General features: G+C 40.9%; 1 protein-coding gene across 1 annotated transcript in view; it reads left to right on the top strand.

Annotated features, from left to right (window-relative positions):
- The first annotated feature begins 19,461 nt into the window (after window positions 1–19,461).
- lama2 (laminin, alpha 2) overlaps window positions 19,462–27,697 on the top strand; it is a 292,372-nt gene continuing 284,136 nt past the window's right edge. Inside the window, exon 1 of the mRNA XM_078399541.1 lies at window positions 19,462–19,540. Coding sequence (XP_078255667.1) covers window positions 19,462–19,540 — 79 coding nt within the window. The remainder of the gene's footprint in view (window positions 19,541–27,697) is intronic.

The following is a 27,697-nucleotide window of genomic DNA, read 5'->3' as shown; positions in this document are numbered from 1 at the left end:
TCAGCCATTATTTTTTACTTCTTAATTTTTCTTTGATATTTTATGTTTAAAAGTTATACACGGGTTCTTTAACTGTTTCTTAATTTCTTTGATATCAGAGATGTTAAGAGACAGTAGATTAGGAGACAGTAATTGCCTGCTTGAGTTCTTCCTGGTTGCTTTATATTCCTCATGGGCCCTGTCTGATTTAATTTTCCAGAAACTTACATTGCTTCCTTTCACTTTTCAAACAAATTTAGAACCTACTGTGACTGAATTATATCTTTTTGCCTTCCAAAGGTCAGAGGAATGTGGGAGGGATTCCAACAATTTCAGTGAGAAAATTGTAATGAAGTAAGAATCCTGTTTTAAACACTTCATTACCAGATATCTTAAATGTTGTCTTCGGTGTAAAAGTTATATCTTCTCCTGCACTTCTCCTTCAACCTTTATTATGCTTAGTTCTTCTGAATATGGCCTATTATAGCCATAATTGAAACATGGCTGAGAGAAGGACAGGACTCACAGCACATTGTTCCCAAGTAGATATGTGACAGAGTTGCAGTTAAGAGGGGAACGAGGTTGCCTTTTTGATCAGGTAGGACCAAACTACAGTGGTCAGAGAAGATATTCTTGAGGCATCATCCAGTGAGTCGATATGGATAAAATTTAGAAACAGGAAGGGAATGATTACTTTGATGGGATTATATGATAATCCTCCCAATTGTGGGGGCGTGGCTGCACTCTGCAGCTGCTGCTCATCGGCAGTCTCTCTGTCTTTTTTTGTTTTTGTCTATTGTTATCGTTTAAATGTATGTTTTGATTTATTTTTAGCTCTGTATATGTGGGGGGTGGTGGAGGGGTGGCGGAAACCTTTTTTTCTAATCTCCTCCTTAACAGAGATGCGACCTTTATCGTGTCGTATCTCCGTTCGCGCTACGGCCTAACACTGTGGAGTCGGCGGCCTCCAGCTGGGATTGACCTTGAAGACTCCGGTCGCAGGGCCTGGACTTACCATCTCGGAGGCTTCGGCCGTGGTCCCTGCAGACCGCAACATCGGGAGCTCGCAGGTCCCTGGCTAGTGACCGGTATTCGGGAGCTCCAGCCATAGCAGCTTCGACCGCCCTGAAGCGCGAGATTCGATCGACCCGCTCGCAGGACCTCCATCGCTATGTGTGGCTCGGCCGCGGCACTTTCCATCACCCGGTGGGGGCTCAGGACCTTCATCAGCCTGCTCGGCTCAGCCTGGAACTTTCCATCCCCCGGCGGGGGCTTCAAAAGTCGGGAGCCTCGATCGCCTCGAGGCAGCAGTTTGACTGCCTGACCACGGGAGAAGATTAAGGAGGAGATAAGACTTTTCTTTGCCTTCCATCACAGTGAGGGTGTGCCTGGAGCAATCACTGTGATGGTTGTATGTGTTAAAATTGTAATTCTGTGTCTTATGTTCTTTATTGTTTACTGCGGGACCCTGACGTGAGGGGACGCTGGCGCTGTTTGTTCGCCGCTTCTCCGTCAGGACAAATCTTTTGTTTGTTTGTTTGTTTTTATGTCTTGTTCGCTTTGTAAGGCGTCTTTGAGTATCTTGAAAAGCGCTATATAAAATAAATGTATTATTATTATTATTATTATTATTATTAATTGTCAGCATGGATTAGTGGAGCAGATTGCAGATAGCTGTAAAAATAAAAGGATAGTATCAGTGGGAGCTTTCAACTCCATTAATATTGACTGGGTCTCCAAAAGTGCAAAGAACTTAGATGAAGTGAGATTTGTCACATGTGTCCAAGAAAGCTTCCTTAATCAATATATTCTAGTGGCCAACTAAAGAGTGTGCAACACCGGACCTCCTCTGAGGGAGCAAAAAAGGGCAAATGACCGAAATATCAGCTTGGGAGCACAATGGGGTGACCATTATTCTATTAGTTTTAAAGTTGTTGTGGAGAAGGATAGGACTGCCCCAAAAGTTAAAGTCTTTGATTGGAGCAAGGTGTTAGAGATAAAGGGATGGCTGGCAAGTGAGAGGTTTTCAAAAGTGAGTCAGGAAGAGTACAGGGCAGCATGTTCCTGTTAGGGTGAAGGGCAAAGCTGGCAAGTTTAGGGAAAGCTGGTTAACAAGAGATGTTGAGGCTCTGGCCAGGAAAAAGGAGGAGGCATATGTCAACTTTATACAGTCAGGATCAAGCAAATCACTCTGCTGGCATAAAAAATGCAGGAGTAAACTGAAGAAAGTAATAAAGAGATCAAAATAAGGACATAAAATAGAGCTGGCAGGCAAGGTAAAAAAAAGAAACTCACAGATTCTCCTGATAGATAAAAAGTAAAGGTGGTTTGGGCTGTTTTTGTGCAGAAAGTCAAAAGAGATTGGGGAGATATCAGATGATTGGAGAGATATTACTTCTCATCCATTTTTACTGAGAAGATCCTGGAAATTCAGGAAATGAGGCACAGGAGTTGTGATTCTTAGACATACAAATCATTAAACAGGAGGTTCTGGCAGTTTTAAAGTTCATGATGGTGGATAGTCTGGAAGGTTAGATCACATGGATCTAGGTTGAGCTAACCAATTGGATACGAAATTGGCTTTGTGAAAGGAAGTAGAGCATTGTGGCGGAAGGTTGTTTTTCAAACTGGAAGCTTGTGACTAGTTGTGAGATTCAAGACTCAAGTGCTGGGCCCATTGCTGTTTTTGATTTATATCAATGATTTGAATGAGAATGTACAAGGCATGACACTACAGTAGATGGGTTCATAGACAAAAAAGATTTGCAGTAGGATCTTGATCTGCTGGGCAAGTGAGCTGAGGAATGGTTAATGGAGAGTAATGCAAATAAATGTGAGGTGTTGCATTTTGTGAAGTCAGACCAGGCAGAACCACCACAGCGAATGGTAGGGATCCTGGGGAGTGTTGTAAAGCAGAGGGATCTATGAGTATAGATTCAGAGTTCCCTGAAAATTGTGTCACGAGTAGAAATGGTGGTAAAGAAGGCTTTTGGTGCATTGGCCCTCATCAGTCAGGGTAGTGAGCATAGACGCGGGACATTATGTTGCAGCGGTATATAAGAAGTGTCCGCATCTGGAGTATTGTGTTCAGTTTTGGTCACCCTGCTATAGAAAGGATGTCATTATACAGAAAAGAGTGCAGAGAAGATCTATGAGGATGTTGCAAGGACTTGAGGGTCAGAGCTATAAGGAGAGGTTGGGCAGGGTAGGAGCGCTGAAAGCTGAGGGATGATCTTATAGAGATGTATAAAATCATGTGGGAATAGATAGGGTGAAACTTCTTTGCAGGGTAGGGGAATCAGGAACAAGAGGATGTAGGTTTAAGTTGAGAGGGGAAATATTTAATAGGAACCTGAGGGGCAACTCAGAGAGTGGTGGGTAAATGGAATGAGCTGCCAGATGAGGTAGTTGAGCCAGGTTGAGCCAGGGAACAACATTTAAGAGACATTTGGACAGTTACTTGGATAGGAAATGTTGAGAGGAATACAGGCTAATGGAACTAGCTTAGATAAGGCATCTTGTTCAGCCTGGATGAGCTGGGCCGAAGGGACTGTTTCTGTACTGTATGACTCTGTGACTCTATAACTAATTTTTTTAGATCAGTTGGGAAGGTGGGCTGAGGAATGGCAAATGGAATAACAAATGGAATTTAAATCTGACAAGCTTGAGGCATTGCACTTTGGTTTGTCAACATAGTAAATCATTGACCCTGGAGGCTATTGCAGAATGGAGAGATCAGGGAGTGCAAGTGCATGGTTCCCTAAAAATGGCAAGACAGATGGAAAGGATGGTGAAGAAGGAATTTGGCATGTGTCTTTATTTGGAAGGGTATTGAATACAAAAGTTGGTACATCTTGATTCAGCTGTAAAAGTCATTGGTGAGACCAGACTTGGAGTACTGTATGCAGTTTTGATCACCCAGCTACAGGAAGGATGTAATTAAGTTGGAAAGGGTGCATAAGAGATTCACCAGAATGTAACCTGAGCTTGTGGGCTTTGATTGTAGCACGAGGTAGGATAGGCTGGGACTTTTTCTTTGGAGCGTAGGAGCCTGAAGGGTGATTTTATGGAGGTATCTCAGATCATTAGGTGCACGAATAAAGTGAACATTCACAATGTTTTTTTCCCAGGAGGGCATAGGCTTAAGGTGAGAGGGAAAATATTTAAGAGGGACCTCAGGGGCAGCCTTTTCACCCAGGTGAAAATCCTTGTCTGGAATGAGCTGCCAGAGAATGCTATAGGAGTGGATACAACCACAACTTGTAAAAGACATTTGGACAGATATATGGATAGGAAGGATTTCGAGAAATATGGGCCACACACAGGCAGATGGGATTAGCCTAGTATGCCAACTTGGTTGGTATGGATAAAATAGGCTGAAGGGACTCTTTCCGTGCTGTATAGCTCTATGGTTCTACACTGTTAGAAATGTCTAAATACCTGTTTGTTTATGTAGCTGCTTATTTGATTTCCATATACCTTAGCTCATTAGCTGTGATCTTGTGGTATTTTTATGAAAGCAATTATGATACAATCAGCTGTAACAAATGCAAGAAATGAATGGTTCACCAATCACATTACAGGCATCATGTGTATGATGTCTGTCAAGTGATGGACAAACCATTTATTCTGTTAGAAGACCATGGCATGGTGGTGCAGCAGTAGAGTTGCTGCCTTGCAGCGTCAGAGACCCGGGTTCGATCCCGACTACGGGTGCTAACTGTATGGAGTTTGTACGTTCTCCCCGAGATCACATGGGTTTTCTCCGAGATCTTCGGTTTCCTCCCACACTCCAAAGACATACAGGTTTGTAGGTTAATTGACTTGGGTTTGTGTATTTGGAATAAGTGTAAATTGTCCCTGGCGTGTATAGGGTTGTGTTAATGTGCTGGTCGGTGTGGATTCAGTGGGCTGAAGGACCTGTTTCCGCACTGTATCTCTAAACTAAACTAAACTAAACCATGTTGTTAAGTGGTGTTAGCAGATCTTCCGAGCTAAATTTCTTAAGACACATTCTTTTAAAGAAGTGGGCAGGGAGAATGGAAAATGGTGGGAAGAAGGGCATATTGTTTACAAGGATACTTTTGTGACATTATTTGTGAAAAATATGTTTGAATACAGTGAGGTTAGTGTTTTATTTTGCTTTCCTGCTGGAAATGTGCAGGGCATAAATACATTTGTTCAGTCTGCCTGTGATTATTACATAACCTACTACACGGGAGGTAAAGTGGGTTAGCTGGTTAGAATGGAGGTGGCTCAGGCCCCTGTAATTTCACACTACTTATGTGGAGTAGAGGGGTACTCAGGATGCCAATGTGCTGATGTGTCAAATTGCTGATCAGGCTCAGAGAGACAGGAGAGAGCGATAGCTGAAGTGAGATAACCAAAGTCTGACACCCTGGCCAGACGGAGGAAGCCTAACTAAATACTGCATGAAATATACCATGACATTGCCCTTGTCAAATTTCCAATGTTGGGAAGTACTGAAGTAGGGTGAATTACAGAGAGGTTGAAAAAGCATTTTTTTGGGAGAAAGCAGAAATAATTCCTTTTGATTTTCTTTGGTTTAAAAAAAATAGATTCACTTTCATGCATGTTTTCAATTTACCTCAATAATTATGATAATTCATCCCATGGTACTGAGTGTTGTCAGAGTCCTTAAGCCAGATGTCAAATGAATGAAAGACAGGTCACTTCCTCATCTATTTTAGATGGAGAATTGTTTTCTAATTTTACTGCCTTTCATTTTTAGACCCTTTACTCCAAGACTCTCCCACTGGTCCCTCTCTATTCATCCTATTCGTTCTAATGACGGCTTTGGAGGGAAATTCAAGAGCAGAGAGCAGACTTAGACTGGCCTTTGGTGAGCCATTGTTGGACTTGCAGAAAAGATTCTTGCTTTGACTTGCACCTGCAGGGGCACTGAAACCAACCTGACCGGCTCATACTGAAAAAGCCATCAGTCTGGTAGACTTTCTGATTGATCTACACTCTGTTATGTGGGATGTTTAGCCATTTTGGGTTTGAGGGGAGTCACAAGAATAGTGATAGCATTGAAGGGGAGTTCCATGGGGTTCAGAGAGCAGCATCAGTGGAGTTCTGAGAGATTGGAGAACGTCACAGAAGTCATGAAAGACGGGAACTTTAAACAACGTTCATCTCCTTGTTTGCAAAGTGATGGCTATCATGACATTCCGATATTGCGACACAATACTGTAAATTCACCTCATATCCTGAGAACTTCCCGAAATTGCTCAACCATTTAAATTCCAGGAGCACAACAAAAGAGCATGTAATAACACCCTATAATTTAATCCAAGGGGCAAATCTACATCCCATGGAGTCATAAAAAATATATAGCACAGAAAAAGGCCCTTGGGCCCAACTTGTCTATTCCAACTAAGCTATTCTCATTTATCTGCATTGGACCCATATCCCTCTAAACCGTTCCAATTCATGAACCTGTCCAAATGCTATTTAAATGTGGCAATTGCACCTGCTTCCAGCACTTCATCTGGCAGCTTGTTTCATATAGTCACCACCCACCGTGTGAAAAACGTACACCTCAGGACCCCTTTAAATCTTTCTGATCTCTCATAAACCTATACCCTCTAGATGTAGACTCCCCTACCCTGAGCAAAGGACAGTGTCCATCTACCTTAGCTATGCCCCTCATGATTTTATGTGTCTATCAGCTCAGCTTTCAACCTCCTTTGCTCCAGCAAAAATAGTTCTAGCCTATCCAATTTCTTCTCACAACTCAAGCCCTCTGCTCCTAATGATATCCTTGTGAATCTTTTCTGCACAATCTCTAGCTGGATCATATCCTTCTAATGGTGACCAGAACAGCCAACAATATTCCAGGTGTGGTCTCACAACTTATTTTAGTTATAACATGACTTCCCAACTGTTGTACTCAATGCCCTGTCCATATGCTTTCATCACCACTTGCCTACCTGTGTTGCTACCTTCAGGGAAATACTTATTTGCACTCCTAGGTCTCTCTGTTCTATAACATTCCTCCAGGGCCTTGCAATTTATTCTGCCCTAGTTTAACTTCCTAAAATATATATTTTTGCACTTGTCTGTGTTAAATTCCACTTGTCATTCATTTGTCCACTTTCTCATTTGATAGGGATCCTGTTGTAACATTAGACAACTATCTTCCCCCAAGGCCAATCCATCCTTTATGGGATATGGTGCTTAAAGCACTCAAATTGCTCCAGATAAGATCTGAAAAGGACATTGTAAAGCCGCAGCATTTTTCTATGAATTGAATTTCTGCAAATTTGAGATTTCAAAGTTAAACTACATATCGGAATATAAACATGAGTCGGTTATTTAGGGCTGAATCTGTGCAGAGATTTCACAGGTCACACAATTTTAGCACACAGTGAAGTCAAATGTCAGTAGTTTTGCTCATATTATAATTACTACCCAGTCTAGTCCACTTTCTTCATTGTTTGTCTTATTTTATCAATATTATTTCAGCAGTTCAAAATTCCACATTGGCTTTCTTGGGATAATAATAAGGTTTTCCACTGACTGATATACTAATGCAAATGTAAAACTATTTGATTTAGTCTGTAGGTACCGTCAGTGGATTAATTTATTACCATGGAATAGAATATATCTCAGAGAACTAAATTTAGAAATTGTTGAGATGTTGGCAGTTCTCCACAGGGAACAGGGGACTGGAGGATTGCAATAATTACACCTTTGTTCCAAAAAGGAAGGGAAGGGTAAACATAAGAACATGGAAAAAATGTTCAGTGAGATCTCAGCGGTGATCACTAGTATTAACTTCACTCTCCTGCCTAATCCTCAATGTCCCTTGTATCCACACTAATCCACATAGGTGATGTTATAAGGAGGATAGAGGGCTGTAAAAGGCACAGTTTCAAAATTTGGATAAACTAAACATTGAGTAGACATATGAAAAATAATATTCAACATGGGAAACTATGAAACAATGTTCTAGATGACCGTTACGGCTGTTTGGGTCATGGAAATTCGTCCCGACAGATTTCACAAGTTGAATTTATTGTCATATGCACAAGTATGGTGAGGTGCAGGTGCAGTTAAAATCAAATACACAAAGACTCACGACCTAACAATTTGAAATATTGTATAAAATTCCCCATGGAATTTGTATGAACATGTAAATAAATAAATGCATAATTCATCTTTTTTAACTCAAATTTCATGACACATGCCCAGATGATGTGACTTATTACAGAAAATTGGGATAAAATAAGAATGCAAACTCCCCCACCCCCACTGTCCCCCAAAGCCACTTGTATTTTGTATTCATACGGTCATAAGGTAATAAGTGATAGGAGCAGAATTAGGCCAATTGTCCCATCATGTCTACTCTGCCATTCAATAATGGCTGATCTATCTCTCCCTCCTAACCCCATTCTCCTGCCTTCTCCCCATAACCCCTGAAACCCATACTAATCAAGAATCTATCTATCTTTACCGTTAAAATATCCATTGACTTGGCCTATTCCATGTGGCAGGGGAGGTAATGAGATGGAGAAATTAGTTAGATTTAGCTCCTAGGGGTAAGGGAATCAAGGGATATGGGGAAAAAGCTGGAACGGGCTACTGATTTTGGATGATCGACCATGATCATATTGAATGGTGGTGCAGGCTCAAAGGGCCGAATGGCCAACTCCTGCACCTATTTTCTATGTTTCTAATGGTTGGTCGGGAGGTAATGGGGTAGGAGAATGGTTAAGATGAGGGAAGGAGGTTGATGTAAGTGGATGACATGAATTGCAAGACCTGAGCATGTTTATGTATACATTTTAATGGTTGGTCGGAAACGTTAACAAAACAAACAGTTAATGAATGGATCCTAGTTTTTATAAATAGTGATATACAGCCAAGAGTTTATGCTAAATCTGTATCAAACATTATTTTGCCCTCTCACATCTCCGTTCCATCATAGAATAGTAAAACATAGATTAAGCACACAACAGTTTTGGATGCTACATTTCAGGGAGGACGTGAGACCTTTGGAGACAATACAGAGAGCAGAATGGCTGGAATCATTCCTGGGTTGAGAGATTACAATTACAAGGAGAGACTGTTTTAAAGCTTAGTTCTGTAAAGTCTTGAAAGATATTGACAGAGGTAATGGTGAAAAAAATCCCAATGGCTGGAGGGTTCACGATCAAAGCGCACAGATAAATGGAGACTGCCAAAAGAACCAGAGGCAACATGATGAAAAACCTCTTTATACAATGAGTGCTTAATATTTGGAATGCGTTGCCTGGTACAATGTCAATAGAGATTCACAAACAGCCTTCAGAGAAGAATTAGATAAACACATGCCTAAAATTGCATAGAGTTGGGTAAAAAGCTGGAGAGTGAAACAAATGTAATTGTTCCTTCAAAGCGCCAGTGCAGATTGATGGCATAAACGCATTATTCAATGTTTACTTTTCAGTGATGGAAACAATACACAAACAGTCTTCAGGAGGACACTGAGAGGTTGTCAAAGCGGAGAAAGCCATGACAGATGCAATTCAACACTGAAAATTGTGAAGTGTTTGTTTTTGCTGAGAACAAACAATGGAGATTTTAGTTTCTAAATGTTTTAAACAAGTGCAGGAATACAGAGAAAAGGTGGTTAATGCCATAAAGTGCAATGGTGGAAAAAAATAGGATAAACAGTCACTATTGCAGTAGGGCTGTTAACTGGAGGACAGATTTTAGGTTGTTGGCAACAGAATCAAAGGCAACATGAGACATTTTTAATGATATACATCAGCTTTTGAATGCACCATATTATGCTTCATACTATCTTGGGGTTTTACAAAGAACTGCTAACTAACAGCAGTACACAGGTCAGCTCAATCCTGAATTTAAAGCTTGCACATTGCAAGACAGAGATCAGGAATGAGCTGGAGATTAGATCCTTCTCCATCTGACTTTCAGTTCCACCGCTGGGCTTATCACTGAGCTTTAAGTCAGTCAGGGCCGGCGAATATAGAAGTGCACCTTCACTTGAAAGGGTCACTGACTTTGATTGAAAAGATAAATGCAGGTAAATAGTTGGATTACTTAACCTTATTGATTTAATAAGTTCCATCACTTTAATGTATTTCTATATGATGGAGTATAGAAAAGAGATCGAGAACCTCGCGTCCTGGTGTTGAGACCACAACCTTTCTCTCAATGTCAGCAAGACAAAAGAGATAGTGATCGACTTCAGGAAGCGAAGCAGTGCACATAACTCAGTTTGCATTGAAGGTGCTGAAATAGAGATGGTCAAAAATGTCAAATTCCAAGGAGTCAATATCACCGAAAATTTCTCCTGGATCACCCATGTTGAAGCAATGACCAAGAAAGCACACCAACGCCTCTACTTCCGTAGGAAGTTCGGCATGTCCCCATATAACTCTCACTAACTTCTACAGATGCACCAGAGAAATCATTTTATCAGGATGCATCACAGTTTTGTTTGGGAACAGCTCCATAGAAGACCGCAAGAAATTGCAGCAAATTGTAGACGCAGTCCAGACCGTCACACAAACCAACCTCCCATCTATTGAATGTCTGAAGAAGGGTCTCGTCCTGAAATGTCCCCCATTCCTTCTTTCCAGAGATGCTGCCTGCCCCGTTGAGTTACTCCAGCACTTTGTGTCTGTCTTCCTTCTATTGACTCCATTTATATCTCACATTGCCTTGGCAAAACCAGCAGCATAATCAAGGATGAGTCGCACCCTGGCCACCCCCTCTTCTCCCCTCCCATCAGGCAAAAGGTACATGTGTGAAAACGACACCTCCAGATTCAGGGACAGTTTCTTCCCAGCTGTTGTCAGGCAACTGAATCATCCTATCACAACCAGAGAGCAGTGCTGAACTACTACCTACTTCTTTGATGACTATCGGATTATTCTTGATGGGACTTTGCTCGGTTTACCTTGTTATTCCCTTATCATGTATCTTCACACTGTAAATGGTTCGATTGTAATCATGTATTGTCTTTCTGCTGACTGAGAGCAAGCTTCAAAAGCTTTTCACTGTACCTCAGTACAAATGACAATAAATTAAACTGAACTGAACTGAAACGTCAACCATTCCTTCTCTCCAGATACTGTTGAGTTACTCCAATATTTTGAGTCTTTCTTCTGTGGGACATTTACACCTTAAGCCCCAAAAAAGTAAATATGGCCCTGGGAATGGTGGTAGCAGGCTCAACAATAACATAAAAAATGTTTAACATAAGTATATATGTGAGTAAGTAAGTATAAAGTGAGTCCTACATATGGGGAGAGCATTAGTGTGAGATAATCAGATACTTTTGCAATAAGCAGCAGCTACCTGTAGCTTGATGAACGAAATGGGCACTGACTGCTATGCGGAATAATTCTAGAGTTCAACTAAAGAAAATCAAAATAGTTAAGGCACCAAATAGTAAAATGAAGTCTCATTTATATGTCAAATACCCAGTGAGTATAAAAATTAATTCACTTTTAAGGAAAGTTGGCTCTGGTAATTATACAAGGCAGGGTTTTTTCTTGAATTATGTAAGCAATGTGATTTCGTGCCAAGGATCTGCAATAACATTTCTGAAACTGCTGAATTTCTTTTTTCACTTTTGCCTTGTTTTTCATTGTTAAATGTCAGGTGGGTGGCCAGATTCAGCAGCCTCACACTGGTCACATGCCAGAGTTAATCTCCTAAATTTTAGCTGTAGAAAATGGAAATGCTCTGCAGCGACTCAATTTCAGAACCAGGTTTTGAATTTAAATTGCCCACATCAGCACAGGGAAATGATTGCACCAACAGTAATGGAAAAGGGAGAGATGTTGACAGCTTCAGATTGTGCAAGACACTGGAGACCACTTGGAATGCATTCAGTCACTGCTATCAGGTGTACTGCTCCCGGATTAGATGCATAGATCTGTCAGAGAAACACTACCCAAGAAGGATTAAATTGAGTTAATTTAAGTCTGCTGATGAGATGTACCATTTAAGAAAAAATTAAAAGCACCAGAAATATTTTATAATGAGAATTGCTGTCTGGATGCTAGACAAAGTAACTAATGCATCTGAAGCTCTGCAACAAATTCTCTCCAGCGACTACATGGTTGAAACATTTGGGAATGCTTATGCTAACAACAACTTGTGATAATTTCCTTTGCACCCCAGTAAGCATTCTATGTTTATCTCAAGGTCAAGTTCTTTAAGGTGCAAGTTGTGATATCATAATGCAGTGATCTCACATTTGTAGAAACAATACCAAAGGACAGTATATTGCAATTCAGAATATTTGTGGACTATATGTTTTGACATATAAACACGAGGGATACATTTTCAAAAATGGTTAAGTGGTTCTTTGACTGGTTCGGAATGTTCATAGGAGCAGAATTAGGCCATTTGGACCATCAGGTCATGGCTGATAGATTTTTTCTCTCGCAACCCCATTCGTTTGCCTTCTCCCCATAACCTTTGAATTCAATCCTTGCTTGGCCTATTACATTTTGCTTATTATGTATGGGTCCATGGTAAATTCCTTGCCCTTGTTTGAATATATATATATATTTATACATATATCCAATAGTGTTATCTAATATTGCTTCCTCTACATTTGCCTTTTAAAAAAACCAGGGTGTGCAAAGAGGAAATGGTAATTCACTTGATATTTAATCAAAGCGCAATGCTGGCTGGCTTTAGCCTTTTAAGCTCCTGCTTCCTGTAATTTCTGTGTTAACATCAGTTAGTTGTCTGATATTTCTTGCTAGTTTATTTCACTGCATTACGGAAATAATTTATGGGATTAAGAGCATGAAATAATTGTAGAGTTTATCTATATAATTAAAGGTGTCTAATATCATTTGAAATGGATCTATCCGAGGTTATTCAATTGTTTTGCATGCTGGATATATATTTTTTTAAATGAGTGAGATAATGTCATTACTCAACGAAGCAATTTCAATTAGAAATAGGTTCTGATTTTTTTTTCACACTCCAAGAATAATTTCCAAGCAATTACTTTCAAAGGAAATATTTCTTAGAAAAATACTCCACATTTTCTCGATCCTCAAGGGCAGAGGGCCCTGAAACTCTGCAGGCATTTGATCCTGAAATAAGAACGGAATCTGTCCTTTGGGAACTTCTGTCTCTGGCTGGGTCAGGAATTGCAATATAAGGGAGGAGATTTCTTCATTAGCATGAACATTGCACAGGAGCTGGAGAGCTGTCCCAGAGGCACCTGATGTGACAGGCACAAAAGAATAAAAGTGTGACATTTTAGAAGGGTGTGTTTGTGAAGTGTAATATACGGTAGAAAGTTCAGGTTTTGCAGACCAGCATTCTCTGGTGGATTTTACTCTGCGTGACCCGAAGATCAGACTTCTATATTGTTTGTGGATCTTGGTTCATAAGCATCAGGGGAGCTGGAGCAGAGAAGGCCAAGATGTGAGGCGATTGCTGTTTATAAAAATTCTGAAGGGATTAGATATGGCAGGTTTTAAAATTTTATTTCACCCACAAGAGTAAAATCAAAGTATATGATCCATGCTTAAAGTAGAATAAATTCAAAAACAATTTGTAAAAACAAGCTGGTTTTTAAACCACCTTTCTCCAATATCCCACCCCTTCCTCAACAACCACCAAAAGGCTGAGAGGGATTTGATATGTGATTAATATCCTGGAAATTTAAAAAATCCCTTCAGTTGGTTGCTTCTGACTAGTATAATATTAAGATCCTAAGTGATGCTCCCATTGCAATCATTTGGGGTTTACCAAAGATTTAAAGTCAAAATCTGGCCAAACTGTCTGCACCATTACATAACATTCAGTCCCACATAGTAGAATCTCCACTGCCCATCATTAGCCACACAGCTGGATAAAAAATTGGCCAGAAGGGGGCCCAGTAAGCTTTACAATTTTACATTTTTGAAGTTGTTGTGGTGGAAGTACTGCTGCCCATTACTGGGTTTTCATGGTCTTCCACAGTCTTTGTGGAATCTCTAGCTCTGGATGAACACAATGCACAATAATATCGTAACATTGCATAAACCAGCTCCCCCCCATCCCCTGCCCCTTCACCCCCTCCCCCCCGCCGCCCCCCACCCCAGAAATTCTCAGCAGGTCAGAGACCATCTGTGGAGCAGGAAACAGAATTAATGTTTCGGGTTGATAATTTTTTTCGATTTCCATTGACATTTTAACTCAACGATTCAATGGTACATTATTGTCACATGTACCTAGCTACAGTGAAATTAATTAGCATCGCTGTATCTCTAAACTAAACTAAAACTAAACTACAGTTCAGCATAGTATTACTTTACATGAGCAAAATGTTAGATTAAGTACAAAGTGTATAGAAATAGTACACCGAGACATTATACAAGGGTCACCAGGTTTTGGTGCCATTTCCAAGTCCAAGTTGTTTTAAGTACAGTGATCTCAACCTGGCCATAAAGGCCCATTGTCCAGGAGGCATTGCAGGTTTGGCCTGGCAAAAGCAAAGTTGTTGGTGTCTCCATTGCTGCTCCACCACTGCATGCTGCTGCAGGCTGTGCGATGCTGCAGGGCCTCCAGCGGCCCACTCCACCATCGTCTCGATCACTTTCTCTCTCCATTGTTGGTTCCATTGCCCATTAAGCACTTTCTGTTTTTATTTGAGATTTCCCGCATGTGGACTGTTTTGTGTTTATTCGATGGTATTCCCTGGATTAGTCATTAAGAAGGCCCCAAACATAATGAAATCCCCCCCCCCCCCCCCCCCAGTTACCATATTTTAGGTTTCAGACACCTGTTGCCAATTCCCATTCACACCACCAACCATGTAATCTAATGGACTGGGTGTCTGGCAGAAACCTGAAAATATTTTATATAATTTTATGTATTCCAATCCAAATATATTCCTCCAAGTTCTGAGGAGTTGAGGCCAGCATTGCCAAACACACTGTGCTGGAGGAGCTCAGCGAGTCAAGCAGCATCTGTGGAGGAAATGGACAAGTAACGTTTTGGATTAGGACCCTTCTTCAGGTTAAAGGAACGACCTGCAGCATTGTCCGTCTAATCCCTTTACAGATACTGTTTGATACACTAAGTTCCTCCAGTACTTTGTATTATAAGAGATAGAAGTAGAATTAGGCCATTCAGCCCATCGTCTACTTCGCCATTCAATCATGGCTGATCTATCTCTCCCTCCTAACCCCATTCTCCTGCCTTCTCCCCATAACCTCTGACACCTGTACTAATCAAAAATCTATCTATCTCTGCTTTAAAAATATCCACTGACTTGGTCTACATAGCCTTCTGTGGCAAAGAATTCCATAGATTCACCACCCTCTGACTAACATTTTGCTCAAGATTCCAGCACCTGCAGTTCCTTGTGTCTCCATAGATCACCAGATAGTATTAAATGGCAAGTCAGATTTGAGAGGCTGGCTAAACATGCTAAAATTAAATATGAATAAGGGTCTCAACCTGAAACGTCACCCATTCCTTCTCTCCAGAGATGCTGCCTGTCCTGCTGAGTTACTCCAGCTTTTTGTGTCTATCTCCAAATATGAATAGGCTGCTCTTCACGATGAGAGGGGCTACAGGAGAAAAGTGGACAGAATATGTCTTCATGATGAGAAAAACTACACACCAGACTCAAGAATGGACTGTTCCAAATTTCTGCTCCTGCTCCAAATTTCTTGTGTCCTTGTGCTTCAAGATTGATAAGGTCAGAATGGCCCCAATTTTACCCTTCTTAGTTTTGAGGGCAGCACAGTGCTTCAGCAGTTGAGTTGCTGCCATTCAGCGACAGAGACCTGGGTTCGATGCTGACTATGGGTGCTGTCTGTATGGAGTTTGTACATTCTCCCTGTGACTGCATGGGTTTTCTCTGGGTGCTCCAATTCCCTCCCACACTCCAAAGATGTCCTGATTTATAGCTTAATTGGCTTCTGTTAATTGTAAATTGTCTTAGTGTGTAGGATAGTGCTAGTGTACGGATGATCGCTGGTCAGCTGGACATGATGGGCCGAAGGGTCTGTTTCCATGCTATATCTCTAAAGTCTCAACTCTAAAGTCTAAAGCCTCGTTTTGCCACAACATTCCCATCTTCCCCATTAAATGAATGTCATTATTTCAGTAAGAACGTGGTACATCTATAGAATAAGTTCCCAGGGATGCAGGAAACATTGATTCATTAACACATTTCAGTTTTCTCCTCTGGTCCCACTCATCACGAAGACCAGTCTATTCAATTCTGTCCAAAAGATATCACAAGACAACCAAAGGTAATGCAAAATATGAGAGACCTGTATCCTGGAACTAGATGCATTTATTTCAAATATAACAACAAAGGTGGTAACTAACTGACAACGTGGAAAATTACATCCTTGCCTCAGAAAAGGAGGTAAAATTCAAATCTGGCCAAATATAGCTCTATCAGGTCTATCCTCTCTGCCACTGGCATAGTGATGAAATGTCTAGCAGCATCCCAGCATAATACTTGATTTGTCCACTAATATCTGAGCATGAGCACCAATGCACAAAGTACCGAATGTCTTATTTCCTTGGAGCATAGAAGGATACCAACCAGCCCATTGGGTCTAAGCTGATTCAAAGAGCAAATACATTGCTCCCCATTTTCCCTCTAAACTATTCTCCTCACGTTATGACACATTATGGAAAGTTGTGGGTACCATCAGTTATACTGAAGATTCCTTTAGCAGATGTGATTTAAAATGGGCAGCACAGCAGTTTTGGTATAACCTGGATTTAATCCAGTGCTGTCTGTTTGCATGTTCTCCCTGTATCTATGTGGGTACTGTGGTTTTCTCCTCTATGCCAAAAAAATCAAGTCAGTAGGTTAATTGGCTACTTTAAATTGCCTCCTAGTATGTGGGTGAGTGGCAGACTTTTTGGGGAGAGTTGATGGGAAGAAGGGAAGAATAAAATGGATGAGGGTAGGATTAATATAAGGATTGGTGCTTGAGAGTTTATGATGGTGGGCTGAAGGATCTATTTATGTGTTGTATCTCTATGACTCAATGATTCTAAAATCAAAGATGGAATTTTATACTCAGATTTTTGGAGAAAATTGTTTAATTTTTGTTTCCAGAAAATAAAAATTACTGTTGTCAAAGGGTATTTATTTCATAGGCAGCATGATTTCCCCCATTTTTGCTGGAGAAACAGGTTTAAGAATCTAAATGTTAACTTTGCTTGCTGTTCGAAGATAGCTTCCGCATCTGTCACTCTCTCATCTTGTAACTCTACCTCCTCCCACTGTACATTCACACCAATCTCTTCCTTCCTGCCGACAGACCGCAATCTGCACAAATTGGGCAATAGAGCAGAGACACAAATTCTCTGCCCCTATACTGTTGCCAACTATGTTTGGGTTTATTTTGGGAAGTTTCATTATGTGATATATTGCATCAGACATGATTATACCTTTTCTAATGAAAGTGAACAACTTGCCATGGTCAACTGAGGGGCCCAAGCTGAACTGGAAAAGGCTCCTGCCTTGATTCTCAATTTGAATTAGGCATTGATATCATGCTCTGATTTCATGCTTTGATTTCAGCAAGGGCTATTTCTATCTCCTCCATGAACTACCTTGGCGACAGCCATCCCTGGTCCACCTCACAACCCTGTCTTTGTGGGGGAAGATTATCTCTGGGGAACGTATGATCTCTGAATTCATCAACCAGGATGCTTTAAGCCAATGCTTTTTGTCCTCTGGGGCTGGTTTAACCTGTTTAGTGCTACCCCCGAGTTTACTCAGGTCATGGCCAATAGTGGAAAAAAAACGGCAGTGAACAGGTTAATTAATATATGGCTTGCTTTCCAACGTACTGGCAAATAGGTTTATCTCGTGGTAAATACTCAAAGGTCTTATCATATCATCATATCATATATATACAGCCGGAAACAGGCCTTTTCGGCCCACCAAGTCCGTGCCGCCCAGCGATCCCCGCACATTAACACTATCCTACACCCACTAGGGACAATTTTTACATTTACCCAGCCAATTAACCTACATACCTGTACGTCTTTAGTTAATTCAGGAGACGGGAACAATTTGTGAGGGTATTTTAAAATACATACTTATGCAAGGATTTGCCTCATTGTTCAGGACTCACACTCCAGCCCTCAATAATAATTCTGCTTTCCTATGTTTGATATGAATGTATTCATGGAACATTTTCCAAAAAATTCCAATAATTGTAAGCTTTTCAATGAGAATCTTTTGTATCCGGGGAATATCATTGTACAAACATAAAACACTACAGATGCTGGAAATCTGACAAAAATAAAATAAAATTCAGCAGGTCAGGCAGTATCTGTGGAAAGGGAAACAGAGTTATTGTTTCAGGTCAAAACCTCCATCAGAACTTGGTAAAAGCAAAAAAAGCAAGTCAGTTTTAAATTGCAGAGAGGGCAAGGAAGCAATGGTTGTGATAACTACAGGTAACTCACTTTCTCTGTATCACAATTGGCCAGTTCTGCTGAAGTTCTTTCCATCTGTGATGTTAATTAATTTTATCTTTCTCCATATTCACTACTACATTTGCTGGGTCTGCCTTTCAACTGTGACTTACATTTTACAGCTTTTATGTGTTCCTTTGTTTATTTGCTTGGTTTCTATCTCTGTCTAAATGCCCTCATTAATCTATCAACCAAAAGTCTTCATCAACATCTTATCGTCATTGCTACCCACACCCCACCCCATCATGATGATTCCCTTTGTCCTATCCATTTTGCTCCTACCCGCTCTGCAAATGAAAATAGTTGTTTTCTTTCTTTCCCCAGTTCAGATGAAGGCTGTTTGACCTAAAACATTAACACACTCCTTTTCTCTTTCCACGGATGCTGCAGAGCTGCTAAGTGTAACCTTCATTTTCTGCTGTTATTCCCATTACAGTAACCTCACTTTCAACATCCTCTCTCCCATATTAAAAGACTGCCACTTGGGCTTGTGACCACCCAAGAACTGCATTACCGACGACTCCCCCGTGGCTCCCATGGGCTTTATACCTATGATTACCACAATATCACTCTTTATTTTATAGTCTCAGATGTTGCAAACTTTAATCCAATAACACAGTTTTAGTTTAGGTAGAGCATCACAGACTAAATTCTCACTGGACATCATTAACAAGCATAGAATTCGGCATAGGCATGTAAACATGAAATTCGTTTCGATTAAAATTACACATAATGCAATTCTAAGCTTTTTTTTTGCAAAGTGATTGAAAATTATAATATGCACACGCAGTGAGCAAAGTGGATAACACATGGGTTGTGCTTAGGATTTCCATGACCTGGACGCCAGGCGGCGCCTGCGTCCCTCCCCGCCCGGTTGGCTTGAGCCCCAGAGAGCAGCCCAGACACCAGCTTAATCGCTTCACTCAAAGTCAGTGCAGATCAGTGAGAAGAAAGTTTGCAGCTGAAGTGAGCAAAAGCTCTGGGAATGAAGTAAGAAGAGAAGCGCACAAGTCCACCAGAATGAAAACTTTGTGTTCGTTTTTGTTTGCGTTGACTACACTGTCGTGCTGGAATTACAGCCATGGTCATCAGCAGAAAGGTAAGCGAAAGGTGACATTGAAATTAGTGAACACTCATTGCGGGAGTTAGCCGAATTCTCAAAACTTTAAGATGTGCCTTTGTCCCAACTCCAGAGTGTTGATGTGCGAGGTATTACGTCAAAGTCTCTACATTTTAAAAGTCTATGGGACATTCTTCTCAGCTTAGGATGCCCAAGATTTGAGTTTGTTTTTGTTTTTCGTGTTTGAGTCAGTATGAAACAACGCTGCTTTCTGTTCTTGAATTTAACTTGGAAATTGAGAAGTAATAGAAGATGTAGAGATCTAACGATTTAAAAATAATCCTGGCAATTTATTGTATATTTATTAAGATAATTTGTCTGAGAATATAAGATTGAATTTAAGATTGAAGTTTAAAATCTTGTGGGTTGCAATCACTCAACTCCATACCGAAAAAGTATCATTACAATTTATTAATAACATAAATTATCTAATTACCAATTTGTATGCTATTATGCTGTTAAAAAAAAGATAACTATCACTGTATAAAATACCAATTACAGAACCCTCTGGTCATTTTACAGCCTCTGCATGAATACATTCATGTTAAATCTAAATATCTTTATTACAGGAGAATTTTGAAAGAAAATTATTAACTATTATTGACATTTGCAGCTTGGCTAAGGATATTTTTATTGATGTGATCCAGCTCACCATGGAATTGATCTCATACACACAACAACAGTTCCTCATGGGTCTGTGTAGATTCAGAGCTAAATTTGTCCAGGTTGAATGGTAACTTTGGCCAGAAATTCATCCAGTAAGCAAATACGTGCTCGTATGAGATATGAGAAGTGTGAGACTCTGTGTCTGTATGTGTAGCTCTGAACAGGAATCCGAGAACCGTACTGGAGTTACAAAAGACAATGAATGACTGCAGGAGTCTGTGCAAATATACAAATGCCTTTGTGCATGGAGGGTTGTGAAAGTGAAAATAAGTCATATTTTATAAGTCATAAGTTTATAACTTGGGTCTGAAAAAAGGTCCTGATCAAAAAAGTCACCTGCCATTTCCCTCCCCAGATGCTGCCTGACTGAGTTTCTCCAGTACTTTGAGTTTTGCCAAATTTATAAAGCTCTCTTCTGGAATTGTTGGACCACTATTCATATTTTCCTACATGACAAAGTTTGTCAATGTAAAACCCATCTGTCCTACTTAATAGACAAATCAGATCTAGCTTTTAAGGGTTGTAAATTCACTTTGAGAAAGAAGTTGAATCTAAACAACACTGTTTCACAGGTGTCTGGATATTATGGATAGTTCACAAATTTACTTGTTCTGGATGTGGAGTGCCTATCCTGCTGGCCCAGATTGTTTCTAGTAGGGCAATGACCTAAACTACTCTGTCAGCTTTATCTACTGGCAAAGGCTTATCCATCCCAATGCTATTGCCCAACTTCTCCCAATCATATTGAAAGATTTGGTGCCAACCAAAGATGATTATGTTTCGGACAATGGCATATGACTTGTGCGTGAGCATGTCCCAAAATTGGTGGTGTGTACCACCAAAAATCTTGGCTGAAGACAATAGACAATAGGTGCAGGAGGAGGCCATTCGGTCCTTCGAGCCAGCACTGCCATTCAATGTGATCATGGCTGATCATTCTCAATCAGTACCCCGTTCCTGCCTTCTCCCCATACCCCCTGACTCTGCTATCCTTAAGAGCTCTATCCAGCTCTATCTTGAATGCATTCAGGGAATAAAAACAATGAAACGTTTCCACCACCTCACGGAACACACAATTGAATGTATAAGGCATTACTCTCTACACTTGACTACATGAGTGCAACTCCAGCAAGTCTTGAGAAACTCAATGCAATCCAGCACAAAGTAGTCAAATTGTTTGGAACCCCCATCCACCATTCTGCACATTCATTACTTTCACAAAGCACAGTGTGTACCATCTACAAAGGTTACTGCATTTGCTCATCTTGCCTACTTGACAGCATTTCCCAAACCCACACTACTTTTACCAAGAAGGCCCCTACCTGAAGATTCACACCAGCTTGCGCCATCCTGTCTTGGAATATATCACTGGTTCCAAAAGCATTATGGGAATACCTTAACCAGAAGGGTTGTAGTGGTTTAAGTAGATGGCTCATCACCACCACTTCAAGGACAATTAAGTATGAAAAATAAATTCTGGCTTTGCACATGATGAATAAGATTTAAAAAAATACAAGTAACTGAAGTCATTAGGCCCATTATGTACTCCAGACAGAGAGATCCTAATATTGATCTTTGTAAAATTCCACTGCTTAATAAATGTTTTTTTTTTTGCCGCCATGAGACCACTGGACAGGGTTTGAATAATACTAACATGTATTTCATAGACGTGTTATAAAACAAAATTTGTTTTGGCAGCAAACATCCAGACGAAATAAAATACAAATCAAATTGGAAGACCATAGATATAGTGGAATATCATATAGATGGATTGTGGAGAGGAATTTGAAAGCAGAGATGATTCAAAATATAATTATCACTTAATTTGAGTCAATGGTGGCTTAATGGTTGACACATAGTAGTCAGATATGGCAACAAGAATTTTGGTTGACAGATTGGCAGGGTGAATGATGAAAGGCCAGCCAGCTTTTACACTTATTAAACACAAAAAATGGTGTTCTTCATAATTTGTTAATGGAATATTCTTGCACATTTTGTAAATGGATAACCATTTGTGAGGAATCTTATCTTTTACAAGTTCAAACCCATGACCATAAGTTGCACATTCACAGTTCAAATTATAACCCATTTTATGTTAACCTTTTTATATTTAGGCAGTTTTGCACATTTTCCTTTCTTGTATGTATTTATAGTCTTTCCTCAAAGTGCAATGGTTGTGCTGATGGATAAAATCAAATGTTCTTAGCTTGGTGGATTGTGAAATTAAATTTAGTAAAGCTATTTTTAAAGAGTTTGGATACAGATTGAAATCTTAGTCTGTGATTAGAATTCTGAGTGCACTGAACTCTGGAAAATGTGACAACATTTTGCTATAGACCTGGAAAAATGCTATATAAGTTTAGATCTGATATTTGTACATATAGAGAACTTTACAAGCCTACTGCTGCCACTCGGGTGAATTGCAAGCTGTGCCCATGTTCCAAACTGCTTTTGGTTTATTGCTGTAATCGCAAGTACTGTAAACTTCAAAGTTTTCTGGGTTTGGTCAACTTTGGAGCTTGGGCAAGCAACATTTTCTTTCTTTCATTTTCCAATCGGTTGCTGCTTTCACTAAGCTTTCTTTGAATTTGAGGATTGCTGCCCAATTCTGCTTGTTAAGAGGAGGCGGTGGTGAGCCTTGAGCTATTTATTGGTAACAGTTTGATACAACTGATCTTCTGCCATATTAGAAAGTGATTGCAGGTGAATCATATTGATGTGGAATAATTGGAATCACATGTAACCCAGATTAAGTAACGATGCTGGATTTCTCTTCCTTGTGGTGAAATCATTTGAAGTTTCACACCAATATAAAAACATTGTTGTCTTGTTTAGGCTTTTTCATTTCTAGATTTATAAACTGAATACAGATCCTTAATCTCCTATAGTCTGATGTAAACACCTGCCATCCACTTGGATAACTTGGCACTACCTTGTGATTGAAAGTCAGTGTTTTGAGCAGTTTTCAAGAATTGCCTAATTTAGAACACTTGTTGCACCACTTGTAGTCACAATGCACCACAGTAATTTGTAATTTACGTTTTAACAATAGTAAATTTATGTTATTTAAATAATTCAAATTTAATTTAACCTGTAAAGCAGTAAATATTTTAAGATGAGTGGGTGGGTGCAAAGCCAAGTGTGAAATGCTTCCAGGGCTGACTTAAGAACTGTAAAACCATTTCAAGCGAATTATTTTGTTAACACAAACACTCATCCATCATAATTCTCTGCTTTATAAATAAGGAAACCATTGTTAACCTTCTGTTATTTGAAAGCAACTTGAACAGCAGCTATACTGTTAATAAGCACTAGTACTGATGTAATATTAACCCTCACTAAAAATATCATTATTTGCTTCTGTACCTGTATCAGTTAAGTGGACCTCGGAAATGAATGAATGAATAAGTTTATTGGCCCAGTATGCATATATCGGCTCCGCTCACAAATAACAACACAAATATAGAGTTAACAATTAAGAATAAAGCATAAACACATCAAAACAATAAGGATACACCATTACGGTCTAAACATGTGGGTGAAAATAAACCAGAGCAAAAAAGGGACTACAGACTTTGGTTATTGAGTAGAACTATCACTCGTGGGAAAAAAGCTGTTTTTATGTCTGGCTGTGGCTGCTTTGACAGTCCGGAGTAGCCTTCCAGATGGAAGTGCATCAAAGAGTTTGTGGCCAGGGTGAGAGGGGTCAGAGATGATCTTGCCCGCTCGCTTCCTGGCCCTTGCAGTGTACAGTTCGTCAATGGGGGGAGGGTTGCAGCCAAAATGGCGGCGCTGCCCTAGCAGCTGCGGCTCACCTGCGGTCCATTTGTCTTTGTGTTTTTGTTGTTTTTTTTGTCTTAATTGTAGTTGTGATGTGGTGTTTTTGTGTTTGTGTACTGTGTGTGTATGTGGGGGGGAGGGGGGGAACTGTAACATTGTAAATATGTGTCCCTTCCGAACGGAGACCCAACCTTTGTTTTCTGGGTGTTGTCTCCGTTCCTGCTGCGGCCTACCATCGGCCCAACTCCTGGAGCTGGCGGCCTCCAGGGCTCTGGTTCGCAGAGCCCGCAGATCGGACTTACCATCACCGGAGCCGGCCATCTTCGGAGGCTGCGGGAGCGGCTGCGACTCGCCTTAGGCTCGGGCCGCGTGGATGCCGACATCGGGAGCTCCGGCAGCGGCAGTGGGTTCGCCCGCCCCGGATCGCGGGGCTTGGGTCGAGGACATTTCACCGTCCGGCGCGGCCTAAGATATGCCGCGGGATGTTTCTCTGCTGGGCGGGGGCTTCAATGTCGGGAGCCACGACCGCCCCGACGTGCAGCAACAGTGGCAGCAGCAGCGTGTTCGCCCGCCCCGGATCGGACTTATCATCGGCGGAGCCGGCCGTCTTCGGAGGCTGCGGGTGCGGCTGCGACGCGACGCGCCTTGGGCTTGGCCCGCTGTGGGCCGTCCGGCGCGGCCTGCAACCACAACAGCCTGACTGCGGGAGAAGACGGCAGGAGAAGGGAAAGACATTGTGGCCTTCCATCACAGTGAGGAGAGGACTGGAGGAGACTCACTGTGATGGATGTTTCTTTGATGGATGTTTCTTTTTTGTGTGTTTTTGGGCTTGGGTAATTTGAATGCCTATTTAATGCTTTTATTGTTGGACTGTGTTTTTGGGGGTTTTGGGGTTGTGTAATTTGAATGCCTATTTAATGCTTTTATTGTTGGACTGTGTTTTGGGGGTTTTGGGGTTGTGTAATTTGAATGCCTATTTAATGCTTTTATTGTTGGACTGTGTTTTGGGGGTTTTTTGGGGTTGTGTAATTTTAATGCTTATTTAATGCTTTTATTGTTGGACTGTGGGTGACTGAATTTCGTCCAATATTGGATGACAAATAAAGCTATCTTGAATCTTGAATCTTGAATCTTGAATCTTGAATCTTGAATCTTGAATCTTGAATCTTGAACAACCTTCTCAGCTGTGCGAACAATCCGTTGCAGCCTCCAGATGTCGTGCTTGGTGGCTGAGCCAAACCAGACCATGATGGAGAAGGTGAGGACAGACTCTACGATGGCAGTATAGAATTGGACCATCATTGCCTGTGGCAGATTGTGTTTCTTCAGTTGCCGCAGGAAGTACATCCTCTGTTGGGCCTTTTTGGCTGTGGAGTCGATGGTGGCCTCCCATTTAAGGTCCCTGGAGATGATGGTTCTAAGGAACTTAAATGACTCCACAGATGTGACTATGATGTTGTTGATGGTGAGTGGGGGGAGGGGAGGGGGATCTCTTCGAAAGTCTACAATTAGTTCCACTGTCTTGAGTGCATTGAGCTCCAGGTTGTTGCGATGGCACCAGGACGCCAGCTGTGTCACTTCCCATCTGTAGGTAGATTCCTCCCCATCCTGGATCAGTGCAATCAGGGTAGTGTCATCCACAAACTTGAGGAGCTTGACAGAGGAGTCTGTGGAGGTGCAGTCGTTGGTGTAGAGAGAGTAAAGGAGAGGGGAGAGTACGCAGCCTTGCGGTGCTCCTATGCTGAGGGTTGCAGGTCCGAGACGTGTTTTCCCAGCCTCACATGCTGCTTTCTGTCCGTCAGGAAGTTGATGATCCACTGACAGAGGGGTTCAGGCACAGTCAGCTGTCGTGTAGTAGCTCTGGCACAATGGTGTTAAAAGCAGAGTTAAAATCCACAAACAGAAGTGATTGTCATTCGGGTCCAATATGCTAAAGTGATGCACCACTTGATTAATGGCTAGTTTGTGATGTAAACTTAATGGGTTCCAGCCGAGTCCAATAAACATTTTTGATATTCTGAGGGAGAGCAGCCAACAGGACACAATTCTTGAGATCCATGTGGTGCCTGACAAGGGCAGGAAAAAATATTTTTGAAGACAGTGCCTGGAAATTCATTGTATTCAACAGTTCTAAATGCACTACCTCAGTGTATTATTGTCTCCCTCACATTCATTACCTGGAAATATAGACTAATACAGTGTTATAAAGCAGGGTATATCATGTTAGTGTTGCCATAGAGACTTTGCTTGAACCAAGTGTTGAAAAGCTCATCATTCTTTTAGAAATGTTCCAGGGGGGCGGTGCAGCAGTAATGTTGTTGCATTACAGTGCCAGAGACCCAGGTTTGATCCTGACTATGGGCCCTGACTGCACAAACTTTGTACATTCTCCCTCTGACCATGCAGGTTTTCTCTGGGTTCTCTTGTTTCCTCCCATTCTCCGAAGACGTACAGGTTTGTAGATTGATTGGCCTCTGTAAATTGTAAATTGTCCCTAGTGTGTAGGATAGTGCTAGTGTACGGGGTGATTTCTGGTTGGCGTGGACTCAGTAGGACGAAGAGCCTGTTTCTGCACTGTATCTCTAAAGTAAAGTCTAAAGTTAGAAGAGTCAACGCTTAATCACTCTTGGAAGTTTTATTGGGATTTATCTGATCAAAGGAAATATACAACAACGGCTTACCATTTAGAGAAATCTAATGAGTGTTGTCTTTAACATGTTGCTACTTTAACAATAGAAGGCCAAAATATGCAGAAGGGTTCTGTTTTGTGATTGGTCATTGAATATTGCTTCAGAACTACTCATGATGGAAGTTGCGGTAAAAAAGTGGCCATTTTATCCAAGGATCTTGATGTGTTGAAGCTTTGAACAATTTGGCGCTTCAATTTGGAAAGAATTGGATTCTTTGTGGGATGGATTAATTTAGTTTAGTTTATTGTCTCATGTACCGAGGTACAGTGAAAAGATTTTGTTGCATGCTAACCAGCCAGCGGAAAGACATTGTATGATTACAATCGAGCTATCCACAGTGCACAGATGCATGGTAAAGGGAATAACGTGAATAATGTTTAGTGCAAGGTAAACTGCAGTAAAGTCTGATCAAAGATAGTCTGAGGGTCTCCAATGAGGTAGTTAGTAGCTCAATGAGGTAGTTAGTTAGACTGCCTTCTCTCCTGGATTAAACTTCTCTCTTCATGTTTGCCTTTTAGACAGACTCACTTGGAACCTATGCTTGCTCTCATTGATGGCAGATCTGATGGCGGAGTCCAAAATGCACTCCAAATGTCTCTTGTGAGTTTACAATGTCTCTTGATTGAGATTTGTAAACAGATTATCAAATGGGTAGAAACATGTGCATTGGGGCTAAACATGAACTACTTTCCCTCCTAGTTAGAGACAACCCAAGTTTCATCATTTTCTACTTTGTGAGTTGTCGGGTGTTCTTTTCAAGAGCACCTGCAGTAAAACATTTGTACCGTGACAAATCTGAGTATTTATTTTCATTGTGCTTTGTTGGAAAGTGGGCAAGAAAACTGGAAATATGAAATGAAACAAAAATGCTGGGAACATCCAACCAGTCAGACAGCATCGATCACTAACACAATAATATTTCAGATTGCTAATTTTTCATCAGAACTAGGAAAATAAGTATGTTGTGTGATGCAGAAGAAAATGGAAAGGTTGTAGGTAG

The sequence above is a fragment of the Rhinoraja longicauda genome, chromosome 5, assembly GCF_053455715.1.
Source record: "Rhinoraja longicauda isolate Sanriku21f chromosome 5, sRhiLon1.1, whole genome shotgun sequence".
Lineage (NCBI taxonomy): Eukaryota > Metazoa > Chordata > Chondrichthyes > Rajiformes > Arhynchobatidae > Rhinoraja > Rhinoraja longicauda.
The sequence above is the reverse complement of the archived record's forward strand: the minus strand, read 5'-3'. Positions and strand labels throughout refer to the sequence as shown.